General features: G+C 39.0%; 1 protein-coding gene across 1 annotated transcript in view; it reads left to right on the top strand.

The window, feature by feature from the left end:
* brinp2 (bone morphogenetic protein/retinoic acid inducible neural-specific 2) overlaps positions 1-13,645 on the top strand; it is a 165,810-nt gene that overhangs the window by 121,227 nt on the left and 30,938 nt on the right. The window contains exon 6 of the mRNA XM_034137101.1: positions 7,129-7,365. Coding sequence (XP_033992992.1) covers positions 7,129-7,365 — 237 coding nt within the window. The remainder of the gene's footprint in view (positions 1-7,128; positions 7,366-13,645) is intronic.

Raw genomic sequence — 13,645 nt, 5'->3', positions numbered from 1 at the left:
GTGATTGCTGCTGATTCAGCTCCCTTAGCAACCATTGGAAACCCTTTTAAAACTTGATATTCTGTCTGCTCATGTTTCCTGTTGCAAGGCATATATTGTATGTATGCAAATTAGTTTATTGGAGTTTAAGGTAAGGTGAAAGAGGTTCAGGAAGTGAGGAATGAGAAAGTCTGAGTGGTGTGATTGAATATGGTTGAGTGCAAGGTGAGGAACAAAGGATTGAATAGGGATTGATGGTAGGCATAGGCCAGGAAATGTGGTGGTGAAAAAACCAAAGGAGTGTGACTCTCGGTAGGTACAACTTCACAATGTAGTCCCTTGCTTCATCGACCTCCTGCAGTTTCTGTAATAAGAGAGAAAGAGGTAAGGAAGCAGAAAGCTTATTTTGGGAGGGGGAAACAAACTGAGAGAAATGGGAGAGAAAGTGTCGTACTCTAGATAGCACATATAATTGGATCAGTTCAAGCTTTGTTCTTGATATTCAGTTCTGTTCTTAACCTAATACCTTGCCTCACACAAAGGTTGTTCACTCCCCATAGAGTATGAACCTCTCTAACGTCATTGTCAAGCAATGCTGTATAGTTTGTGTTACTTTTCGCAAAAAATACTGAGTAATCTTTCCGTATGGTTAGTGTAATTAAACCTCCATTGTTGTATTATGTATTCTACAGGTCTTACTATGGTCCTGTTAGGTCATCATCATTTAACATTCAAGAATCCCAGCAAGTGACCTGGTTGAGTGGAACATCTTTAGTGAATAGAGTGTTGAGCTCTCTATCTCTGTTGAACACAAATGTTCTCTGCAACAGTTGATCAAGTTATGTTTAGTAAGGCCACATATTTTGTAGAAGATTCAAAGAAACCAACCATTCTGCCAGTCAAGAACATTCGTCTCTGGGCATGGCACCTATAGTGTTTATGATTAGGAAAGGAAGGACTATTGTAAGGGGTAAGGGCTAGGGTTGGGGTGAGTGGTTAAGGCACGGATAAGGCTAAGAAACTAAAAACTTAGGTTATGGAAGGTTAGGGAAACACTGATAAAGGGTGAATTGTTTTTCTAAGTATGTGACTGTTTGCTCTATGCCCATCCAAGACCCCTACTTACCCACACCTACTTTCCACTTTGCTAAATGCATAGGGGTAAACTACTTCCTGTATTAGTAGTGAATGCTGCACATGAAGGTTTTAGGTGTTAAATATCTAATATAGACATTATGCCAGGTGTATAGGCTGATAAAAAGCCCAGCCGCAGATATCAAGTTAAAACAATCGTTGTTCCCCCCCTTATGCTAAAACCCACTTTGTACATCCGCTATTACTTGATCTCCCTCTGTATTGGTGGCTAGAAAACGTTTTAGTTCTCCATTGAGAGCCTTTTGAGTACTCTCTGGTCTCCAACACAGCCCAATGATGCTTGAGAGTAGCGGCAGTCACTTAAATGTAGCAGCAGGGATTCTACCCTCAAAGGACTTTAGCAACAACCTCCACCGTTTGATACTTAGGCTGTAACCTTGTCCCCTATTCCCTCCCTATTCTATGGCCACATTCTCTTGGAAATTACTTTCATAGCACCTGTCCTCTCCTTTAAACACTAGCTTTATAGGTTAGAATCCTTGAAACTTTCCATTTCCCAAGAAGTATTTCAGTATATTTCCAAAAGTATATCTAGCCTGAGAAGGCCCTTTCATACAGAGTTGTTCAAGGCTTCTGATAGCCCTTGTACATTTAGAATGTACTTATCATCATATCCTCAGTGTATGTTTAAAACCAAATCACAGTCAGTCAAGGAAAGGTTATCTCTGTGCCGCACTCTGCGTAAAGACAACTCTCGATATTGACCATAACAGAATCGCCTGAATGCAAAAGACTTTCCCACTAAACTGAACCATCTCCAGCCTAAAAACCTATTAGAAAGTATGTAAACATGCAGTTTGTGCACAGTCATGTTCATTCCAGTAAGCAAAATTCCAAACTGTACCAGTCCGTTGATGGTCCCATTGAAGGAATGGTTCATCAAAAGATATTTCTGAGAGCCAATATTGACTTGCACCTAATATATCTCACAGTCAAGGCAGTTTCTTAATGTATTACCTCGGAAGGTGGTAAAAACAGGCTCAGGGCTTAACAGGTTAAAATGCCATCTCAAAAATGAATCCTCAGGACTCACTTTTAAATGTGAAGGCACACCACCTCCTGCTGATAGCTGCTTGGTGGCCTTTTCAGAGGGACTCCAGGAACACCTCTAACAGATCATCCCCCACAGCACCACAATCACGCCTTCAGAACTCTTTTGGAATTCCATCAATAGTGGTATCAGGGCCTGGGGATAGATGCTGTACGACTCTTGTGAGCTCCTGCAGGGTAAGAGGTATGTCAAGTGCCTCTCTCTGCTCAGGCCAAACTCTAGGTAGTCGGTGAAACAAATTCTCACACCACCTGTCACTACATAACACAGCATATCGTTCGCTAGCCAAATTCCTTTGCATTTTCTGACTTCAAAGAACCAAACTGTGGTCTCAAATGTAGAGTTTTTTTTTAAAGAAATGGATAGTTATAGGGATGTAAATGGAGAGAGCAAGATGTAACTTTATAATTTAAAAATGTATGTTGGGCTATGGGGGCATTTTACTTTGCCTAATAGTCTCAAGGTGTTATCTTTTCCAAAACGTACTAGTCTGCATTTTACATGTACATGTCCCTCATGTAGCTGAATATCTTTGAAAGAACATATAGCTATTGCAAGAGAGTCCAAAAAAACCTGGCAACTCTTCTGGAGAAAATGTTTATTTAATTCTCTTAGATAATACTGCAGATTATTCAAGTCAAAGCCAGTTGGAAAAAAGAAAATTACAGGCAAGCAAAGAGATACGCATAAAGAAACACAAAGTGAGTGTGTGATACAGCTTCATCTGTACTGTACCGTATATTGAAGCACAGTCGCCAAAGCCTGAGGTTCTGAGAGCAGTGGCTTACTCCAAGAGTAGCAAAATCATCTCCTCTACTGCAGAGAGTGCATTCAACTGAAGCAGAGCAGACACACAAACTCAGACATACACTGATATGGACTGGGTGTTGATAATGAGCAAGGCTTAAGAGCTTCAAATTGGTAAAATGGTAATGGTGGGCTCTTCTGCAGATTTAGAGATAGAAAGAGACCTTGTGTCTTTTATTTTTGGTCCCGTGGGTCTGTTATTTTTGGTCTACTGGTGTGATCAAATGTGTTGGCAGGATGGAAGAGAGCCTTATGGGTAATGACCCAAAAGCCCCCATCAGAAAATACACTGACAGTTCCTAAAATTCCTGGCAGGGACAGAAAAAAGCAAAGAAAAACAAAGACTTGTTTCCAAAAACACAAATTGTAAACGTTTAGTTAGGACATGGCATTTCATCCATAAATTATTACACATTTGTATCATCATAGAGCAAATTGAGGACTGTAATTTCGTCCAAGTGTGACAAGTGTCTCTATATTATCTCCTTATCCCCTCACCTACCAGCACACCTGTTCCCCATTCCCTGTTCATCTCCCCTACATCTTTGCCAGCACTCTTTCCCTGAGCGATTCAATTGTTATCAGCGGATGAAATCAGTGATTTTTGCTACCATTCTAATGCATTAGATGGGCCAAAATGCAGTTAGTAAGTTGTGAAAGTGAAACCTAAAAAAATCAAAATGCTGTAACACATTGTAATGAAACACAAACAAACAACTCATTGAGGTTTAGGCAACAGACCTTAACACTATAACTGCCAGGGGTCGCTGTATACCTAAAACCGCCAACGGGTAAAATGTACCCGCTATTAGAATGCATTGATTTTCAAGGTACAATGTTCTTTTATTTATCATACTAGAACACAGGGTTAAGAGTGAGTTTTGATCACACAGTGATTACACTTATACCAATAGAATCTGTGGACTCTCAGCTTTCATATGATATCTAGTTCGTGCATTGCATGAAGTATAAAAGATCGCTACCGTGAGTTATGTGCAAAGTCGCAAAGTCTCTCTCTCTCTCTCTCTCTCTCTCTCTCTCTCTCTCTCTCTCTCTCTCTCTCTCTCTCTCTCACACCGCAGTAAACAAAAGGCGTTGCTATAGCAACATGTCATGTTTATGTTTTCGCGCAAGATCAGTAGCGCGAAAATCACTGCATTTTCTATAAGGTAAATATTACCCGCTAGCGCTGATGGGTATAAATGGCCATTTTTTCAATCTGACTTCATATTGACCATTTTTAACAACAGAGGGTGCTACATAACACACTTTCAGGAAAAGTCACGGACTGGGAGACTTGAATATTTTATTGAAAAAAAGTTACATATAATCAAGAAACAGCAAAATGTACCCGTTGGTGGTTCTAGTGTTAAATGTCTATGTTTAGGCAACACAAATACTGGTCATTTGGCAAAAGATTTGCTAATTTCAGAATAACTAAGGTCACTCATGATTGGTGTTGTCTTCTTATAACCCTAATCCTGACCCTACCCTAATGCATTATGCAACCCTTGCAAACCAGCCTTAGTTCCTTTTTCCTTGCCCCTCTGATGCTGACCACAACCTTTTCTCGGTTTCGCCTGTCTGGCCCTTGACTGCTTAGTTTGCCCTCTTTGACAGATTACCTGTCGCAGAGCTGTGCTTTGAGCTGAAAGTAAACGATTGATTGCTTTCAAGTACTTTACCTCTGAGTACCTCTTGCGAATCCACATCTCTGTGCTTGGAACCATTACAGTATGGCGGATTGATGAGTGATGGATTCAACGAGTGATTAAAGGGTTGTCTTAATACTCCCTCCACAGAGCAGTACATAATTAATAAAGTGACACCAATGTTAGATTAATTATAATTCAAGTTAAAATAGGCTATAAATCATACTGCAATACAAAGGAAGTAGCAACCTGGAGGCGTAACATCTATTGAGTTAGGGAGAATACTTTCCCAATCACCATGCCCCTATGTGCAGCATATCTTATGATGTTCAGGGTTGATGTTTAGCTGATTGGCTCAACTTTACTTGAAACTGTGATCAAGTAAATATGTCATATTAAACTCTCCCAGCTCTGCATCATATAGAAAACCCAAGCAGTTCTGACACAGTAGGTAGTTGGGAGAACAGTAAGCGGCCCTAAGACAGTTGATTTATAGGCTTTGCATTGTACGCATATGAAAAAACAAAACACATGCTGTGATTTCTGGTTGCGATTATTTTAAACTTTAAACCAGCTGTTTCTCACTCTATATTCAAACTGACTTTGATGGCTTTTTTTGGAAACTACTCTTACTACAACTGCTGCCCCTGCCTGTGGCAAAGAATAGATACATCCTTACAAACTCAGAGCAGTCTGAGTTTAAAATTACTGCTTTTACTTTCCAAACGTGAGTGATTGTAACAAGTGGAAAGACAAATCAAGAAACAGTGAAATGGGAGAGAGTTGGTGAAGGGAAGAGTGTTATTTAGCTGTCTCCCAAACTGAAGAAACCCCTTCCAGATGTATAACTTCACACACATACACTTCACCTCAAAGCACCTGCCAAAGCATGGCATTTTGAAAAAAGGACTACTTACATCTCTTTCCAAGCCATTTAAAGGATAAATACCAAAGAAGAGACATGCATATTCATACCAGGGCAAAGCAGGATTGACTTGGCTGTCATCCAGACTAAGATTGTGAAGTGAGGAGAGAGGAAGCTTTTGACATAACAAATTGTATAACTATTAGACAGAGAAGCACACATGCACCATCAGTTGAATTCTGAAGGCCGCCTGTTGGTTTCAAATAGATGACGATGTGCTTTTACGAACACACATCAGCCTTTGATTTGGTGTAATCGACTGTGTAGTCAGGAAACTGGCAGCATGATTAGCATGTTACTGTATTTTTTATTTATAAATGAAAGCAGCAACATTTTGAAGTGTGATTTACCCTGCTGTGAAGAAAGACAGTGTTTGAAATAGCTTGAGAATTTATTTGTGTGATTCTACCTCAATAAGTAGTCTACATTACACATTTTAAGCTATGCATTAGCAACATCAATGTTAATTTGTAGTGTGTGGAGTATAACGTTTTTAAACAGTGCTTCATTTGGAAAAACTGAAGTGACTTACAGGAAGAGCAGAGTTCAGTGTTTCTCTCTTGCAATTTTCTGCAGATTTATGAGGTATTGATCCTAAATAAAAGGCTTTAGAGACATAATCTCCTTAATTATTACAATACGTTTGCATTGAAACAAAAAAAAGATGGACACATTTCAATCCCACCTCATGCACATTGTAAAAACTAAGAAATAAAGAATCTGAGAAAAGAGGAAATAAAGAAATCCAGCAGATAGAAAACAACCTGAACACGGTGGGAAGGAACAGCAGGTTGTTTGTGATGACTGCAGACTAGGTGACAGTTTCCACTGAAAGCTTGCAAAACTACTCAAATATACCCCTGGGCAGGATTATAAACCTATTGCATAGCACAGCACCTGCTGCTAGAGCTTCCACTGAAAATGATACGAGTCGAGCAGCTCTGGAGAAAACAACGTATTTTCTTGTTCCTCTGATAATACCACCACACATTCTGAGTAGGAGTCTCTTTGCCAATCAGTCAGAGAACAGAGAGCCATTTGAAATTTGGATAACTGAGCACCCCTGACAATAAACACAGCCAACTGATAAGCGGTTGTCTGTGCACGTGTCAATAGGACATGTTATTAGTGTCGGTATCTCTGTGCAGATGAACATTTGAATAGCTTGATTTCTGGTGTAATATAGAAGCTGGAATTAGAGCTGTCATTATAGTGTCATAGACCACTAGAACATGCCATAATTGACAATCCATTTATATTGTCAGTAGCACTTTATAATAAAATGCCTTTTAAAACAATTCCATCAAAAAGCAATGATGACAAGCAGATAAAGTTGCTTTTAAATAAATATAATGTTGCTAATCACAAATCCTTTGCAAAGGTTTTTCTTTCAAATGTTGTTTAATTCAGCAGAAAATTACTTATTTGATGTACAAACCCTATCCATATGTTTTAAATTCATCTCAGACTTAAAAGAAATAATGTATGGAAGCATAGTAGAACTTGTAACAAAGAAAATGAAGTAATACCTTACAATGTTTTTCTTCTTTCTTTATCAGGCTTGCAAGATGTCCTGCCAGAGTTCCTGCGTGAGCGTTTTGTGGAGGCAGCCCTCAGCTATGTGGCATGCAACTCAGAGGGCGAGTTGCTCTGCCGCAACAACGACTGCTGGTGCCACTGCTCGCCCCGCTTCCCAGAGTGCAACTGTCCCTTCGCTGACATCAAGGTCATGGAGGCGAACCTGGAGAAGAGCAAAGGGGCCTGGCGGGGCTTAAACCAAGATTTCATGGATTCAGGTATGGGCTGGTATTATATGAAACTAGTAGGGAGGGCAATGAGGTGGACACTACCTGAAATAAGGATGTGGTGTGTGAGTTTTTTTTGGGGGTATACAACAGTGGCAAAGATAGGCATTAATCTTTAATCAATCCAATTTAGGAATTCTGGAATCCTCCAGGCTATCGCAAAAAACAAAAATCCATGATGTTCTCTAATGCCTCCCATAACAAATCCTGCCCCATATACTCCACAGTCTACCCTGAAATAAAGATAGCTCTCACTCTGAGTAGTGTTTGAGTATGAATTAGAGTAGTTATCCAAGTATGGTTAAAGTAGGAATAGTACTACTAATACATGTTCTAAACTATGAGTTTAGAGAGATTTGTTTGAAATGTTTTAATACTGTTTACGGCTGTCTCTCTGCTGTACCATCGAAGACTTGCTATAGAGTGGCGAAGTCACGCCCACCTACTTCCGGGTAATGGGACCTTATTTCGGAAAAATTATGCATTGAAGTCAATGGGGAGAGAAAACTTATCTTTCGATCCCGTTTGAATTGTGCCATGAATTACACATATGATGTTTGTCAATCTTAAAAAATAATTTCCATGTCAAAAAAGTCACAGTTTGTCGTAAAACTGTTGAAAAAATACGTAACTAGAAAGACTACAAATCCCTGAGTCGCGTAAGTGATGTCACAATTGTTTTCCTCCACCATTCAGATACCTAAGATCAGCGCAATATAGATATAATCTATCTATATGGCGCTGGCTAAGATAAGATAACTTTAACAAGATGCCTGTGTGCTTAGTACCAGGTTGTTATTATACCAGCAATGGGTCTTGCTCGTTCTTTTGCTTCCCGTCTGATGAAAGGACCAGGAGTGGCTTGATCAAGTTAGCTACCCTAGCTAGTAGCTAGCACGTTAGTTAGCATTACAGCCTTGTCATTTTTATTAGCCTTAACATGAAGTAACATTAAGTAACCCAAAATGTTAAACAGTAAGAGTAGTAGTCATATTTCGTGAACCCTTTGAATAGTACTGTCACCGGTGTGATCATTCTATAATACACCATTTAAGCCCGGGGGAGAAATGCTGACGCTAACATTAGCATCGGCGATCTTCTCTACTTCATGCTATCTGCACAAATGGTTGACATTAAACATTAAAATGACCAGGCAGTTCAGAGAGAATCAAAGGAAGGTAGGCAGGCAGCTTTGCATGACATTCTTCAGGACGTGTTTCATTGTGGTGATAGTGAGGATAGTCAATCGTTTTGTTGACAAGACAGTAGTGACGGCCATCTTGGTGACGTGTGTTGTTGACCAGAGATGTAGTTCATTGAGCGTTTCACACAAACAAATGTGTTACTTCACAGTTTTACGACACATTTTTTTTTTTTTTGACTTGCAAAATTATCTTTTAAATTGACAAACATCATATGTGTAATTCGTGGCACAATTCAAACGGGATCGAAAGATAATCTTTCTCTCTCCATTGACTTCAATACATAATTTTTCCGAAATAAGGTCCCATGGATTTGACCTATCTCTGGCCCCCCTTGCTCGATTTGGTTGGTTGACATACCCTTGTGACCGTTAGAGCCAATAGAATCGAAGAGGGAGGACAACACCCACACACGTTGTAAAGAAAAAATGTGGGCGCTTCGCGTGTGGAAAACGAAACCAAAGTGGAGGAATGTCTCCTTCTGGAGTTTGGAAACTAAAACGCAGTTGTATTGCTTATGGATTATCAGAAATAATTTCAAAGAAGGCACAGACACATAGGATGAACCTATGGATTAACTGCAGCATCGTTTTTTTTATCGTTTTAATGCCATTGAAGACCACTTTTGACCAAGGTAAGCCATATTTACGTGTTTAGCTTCTTAGCTCCACATGTGATGATGTACGCTTTTGTTTATAGCGTCGCGAATGTTTATCACTGAGTGTTGAGGTTTTTTACACAGATTCAGTGTCTCCAGGACACCAAAAACGAGTGGTTGGCTGTGCATCTAGGATAAGTAATAAGGGAGTTATGAGTGAGTTTAAGTGCCTTTGTAGGTTCCGTTTTTTCGATCGAGGCTAATTCAGAGGCTGAGTGCTAGCATTGTGGGGTTTTTTTGAAAAAAAAAATTAAAAAGATCAGTTAGCTGAGTTTCTTCCCGTTACATGGATATAACACATTCATAGTTTTATTCAATATTAAGATTCCTTAGACGTTGTTTCCTGCAAATGACGCGTTTATCCGCCCGGTACCGGGGGGAAGGTGTGAAACAGGTTTTAACTACTTTATTCAAAAGTTTACAGTAATTCTGGATAATAAAATGGGAAAAATAAACGGGGTGCTCTCTTTTCCTCTCCCTCTCCTGACACCCCGTCAGTCTCGTGCAGCTCGCTGAACCTGTAAAAAGTGACCCAACAGTAAAGAATACATATATTTAAAACTAGTTTAGCTAGTTCCAGAGTAGATAAACTAGCTAAGTGTGTTAGGTCTAACTCTTAGTGTATTTTGCTCCGCTCAACGGTCTGTCACAGCGGCGGAGCTGTGATCCGGAAGAGCTGCCTGTTCTCCGTCAGCAGCAGCAGCTGATCTGATCTCTGATCACTCTCTCGCGTCCGGTTATACTTCACTTGCGTTTGTGTCTAAATCTATCAGATCTAGCTAGTTCTAATTAATTATATGACTAGCTGCCTGCTTATCAAAGGACCTAAACAATAAGCGTTGCTTGGCAACGGCTTGTGGCTGCAAAGTATAGCGCAGGATTACGCATAATGTTTATATGAGGGGTCAAAATCCCATGCTCATAAAATGCTCATATCTTTGTTTCTCTTCATTCCCCACGCCCCAAAATAAATAAATAAATAAATATACACATTTTAGGAAAAGTAACAAAGTTTGAGCAGTGTGGGTTTTATATTAACAGAGTTACATATATTTCAAAACGCGAAGTGTAATAACTGCAGTTGCCTTCCTGTCACCGAGAATGACAAAGATCCTCAGTGAAGCACAAGCCCATGTTTCTCACTAAATTGTAAGTACAACTTATTAAAAAGATCAGTTCAATGCAACCAATGTCGTCTTAGTGTTATTGCATGGGTGTAAGAAAGCGTTTTTGGAGTGTTCAAGCTTAAAGGAGATGTTCTGTTGCTCTTCAAATTTTTGTGTTGCTTTTAAGCTAAGTTAAGATGGACCTTAATTAAGCCCCGTGGGGAAATGCAAAGGTCGTAGCAGCAACAGAATAAGACAGAAACACTGGTATTACACATGGGATAATAAAAACAACATTCACATAATACAAAATAAGACAAAATTAGAATAAACATGCAGTAATAGAATGAATTGAAATAACAAAAATGACACAAGTTAAACTCTGAATTTGAGCAGGTGAATGTAATTATATACAGAAATGTATAACGGTTAAATATATAAACATGGAAATGTTTATATATTTTACTTGTGTACATAAAGTGCAGGTATTTTTGATGGGTTACATGGATGAGTCTGTGGCTGAACGTGCTCCTCATCTTCCTCATCTTCGCTCTGCATGGAGGGGGTGGGAGCCTTGCTGTTCCAAATATCAGCAGTAATTAAACAAGAGCAAAGAAGCATGAATACACCCTGGCTGTTCAGATCAAATGTACTGATAACTAAGCCTTGTACAGTCCAATACCTCCTAAATACTAAAGCAGAAAATTACAAAAATCCAGGTTTGTCATCCTTGTGAAAAACCCCACACTCCGCCTTCATGTTTTTAAAGTAATATTTTTTTGGTTGGAAAATTGTAAACTGATTTATAGCTCCAAGGTGAATGCAGTTTATTCTCAATAACACAGTTTATACAGTGTGTAAAAACTATAAACTAAAATAACTTTCAGGTTTTGCTTTTAAGTACATCATAAATGACATACTAGCACTTTAAGGACAATCTAAGATCCTCTTTTGAATATTCTTCATTTTTCATCACTTCATTCTGTTGTCCCTGCTTCATACTGATCATTTTGCCTTAGCAGGATCAGAAGGAGAAGTAGTAGTGATAGTGGTCATATGTACTAGTATAAAAGGGATAAAGCTGAATTACAAGTTTGAGTAATTCTTTTATGAAAGCTATACTTAGGAAATATCTTTTTATGCAGAGAAAGTGTGGAGGCCTTTTCCCCTTGTGTGAAATTAAGAGGATAACTTCACAGTAGTGTGAATCGTTGCTACACTGAGCTGTCTTTTGAAATCTCACAGTTAAGGAAAAGATAAATGAGGAATCAGCATCTTCTCAACTTCCTTTAAAGAACACAAAACGTATGACCTAAATTGTGTATTGGGATTTTGCCTTTCTGTTTTCAGTTTACAGTAAACTACTGCATTATTAGACATATTATAGTACTGTGTGGATAGGTTTAAATCCTATAGTGTTAAAGTTGTGTATTAGCCTGAAGAGTCTTCCTTAGGTAGACAGTCACACTCTTTTTAAGTCGATTTTCACCCATCTTTATCAGATCTATTCATCACAACGAACGAGACACAGGTGTGTGATGTAATTGTGCCAATGATGCAGAACATTCAGGTGTCACTTCCTAAATTGGCTGAAGCTTCTTTCCTTATCTTTTTTTTTGCTACATTTCCAACTCACTTCCTAATGACTTGGAAGGTCTAAGCCGGCTGTAATTGGAGACAGGTTTTTGGCAGCTTCTCTTACATTTTGAGTGTGTTGTAATTCCCTGCAGAATTCAGGGGATTGTGCATGTGATGCCATTTATTCGGAAATTGCTTTGTGAGTGACATTACGGAGGTAAACAGCTTTCTATGCATTGACTTTGCCCCATTTTGACAGCATCTGATTTTGCAGAGTTGCTTTCTTTTGCTGCATATTAAATCTTTATAAAGATGCACTAACAGAGTTTTGAAAAGAGAGGAGGAAGACGTGTAATTGCGAGGCTTTTCGTGCACCGCTGACTTTATGGTTTTTGTCAGGAGCTTGACTTTGTGCTGTTTGTCAAAAAAAATTAGGCCTTCAGTATTTTCAGAAGCTTGTATGCTTTGAGTTAAAAAATATCATGAAAGGCTCCTCCGTAAATCTCACACAAGGACAGGCAGCGCAGACAGGCGTGCACTGTACACCCACAGGCATGTATCCAGGGCATCATCAAAGTTTTATCTAATTTTAATGAAGGATACACATTCTTACACTTAGCAAAACTCACACACGGCAAAGTGAGAGTAAGGCAATCTACACGGCAAATATTGTTTGACTTTCAGAGCTTCCCCATTCTCTGTCTTACTATCTCTGTTCCAGCTTCTGGGGGAGCCTGCAAGTTCGTCTGAATCTCGTCTGCTATGATGGGCAGATAAATGTATTGTAGCGAGGGGAAAACAACTGCGAGCATAGCATGTGTGCGAGAGAGATTGTTCATGTGTTTCGCAGAGACAGAAGGAGGACAAAAAAGACTTAATGTGTGAATAAGTTGAGTCCAGAACTATTTTACCGTTGGTGTTTCAACAGACAGAACATAGACATTATACTATTTGTATGACGTTTTGGACCTTTAAGCTTTATATTTAGTGGTAAGATGTCACGGTTTCCAACATACTATACCGTATGATACGGTACCATGAAATAATTTTCAAAAAACAGGCAACATGAAAAGACCAAAACCTAAGTCAGTCTGTCAGTGCTTTCTTATGTCCAAGGCCATTAAGTTCTACTGAGACTTTTAGAAAAGGTTAAATGGTTAAATGTTTTTCAAATGTTGGATTATCTTTTAATCTTAAATCACTTAAACAAAAGCCAATGTGAACAACAAAAGTAACCAAAACCATCAGATAAAAAACTTTTGGTATTTTAAATAAGTTAAGGAATAAGTTAGTCCCATTCAAATAAGTTCAAAAAATGATGAATACATGGATATATTCAGTCAGCAGGATTGATTTTCTATTACTTTACGGGAGAGGAATCACTTTGAACAATAAGCAATATTTCAGTAACCTGTGCTAAGTCCTTTTCCCCTAAGGATGGCTTCAGAATGAATTAACCATCCTGAGCCATAGGTGACACAATGCTAGACCAACTCACAGGATAGTCGAATTGTGATTGTGATTGGTTGAACATTAGCATATCAATAAGAACGTTTCATCCAACAACCAAGCCTATTATGCTAGATCTTTGCGATATGACCTCAGCCGATGAGGGGGAATGTGAGTTTTCGGCCACCATACATGTTCCAGAGGGTGAGGAGAGGGTGTAAGTTACTAATGAGGTCACTCATACATGAAACATTAGACGGAGCTTCTCTGTAATTGAG

The sequence above is a fragment of the Trematomus bernacchii genome, unplaced genomic scaffold (assembly GCF_902827165.1).
Source record: "Trematomus bernacchii unplaced genomic scaffold, fTreBer1.1, whole genome shotgun sequence".
In the NCBI taxonomy this organism is placed as follows: Eukaryota; Metazoa; Chordata; class Actinopteri; order Perciformes; family Nototheniidae; genus Trematomus; species Trematomus bernacchii.
This window is presented reverse-complemented; position numbering and strand designations above follow the sequence as displayed.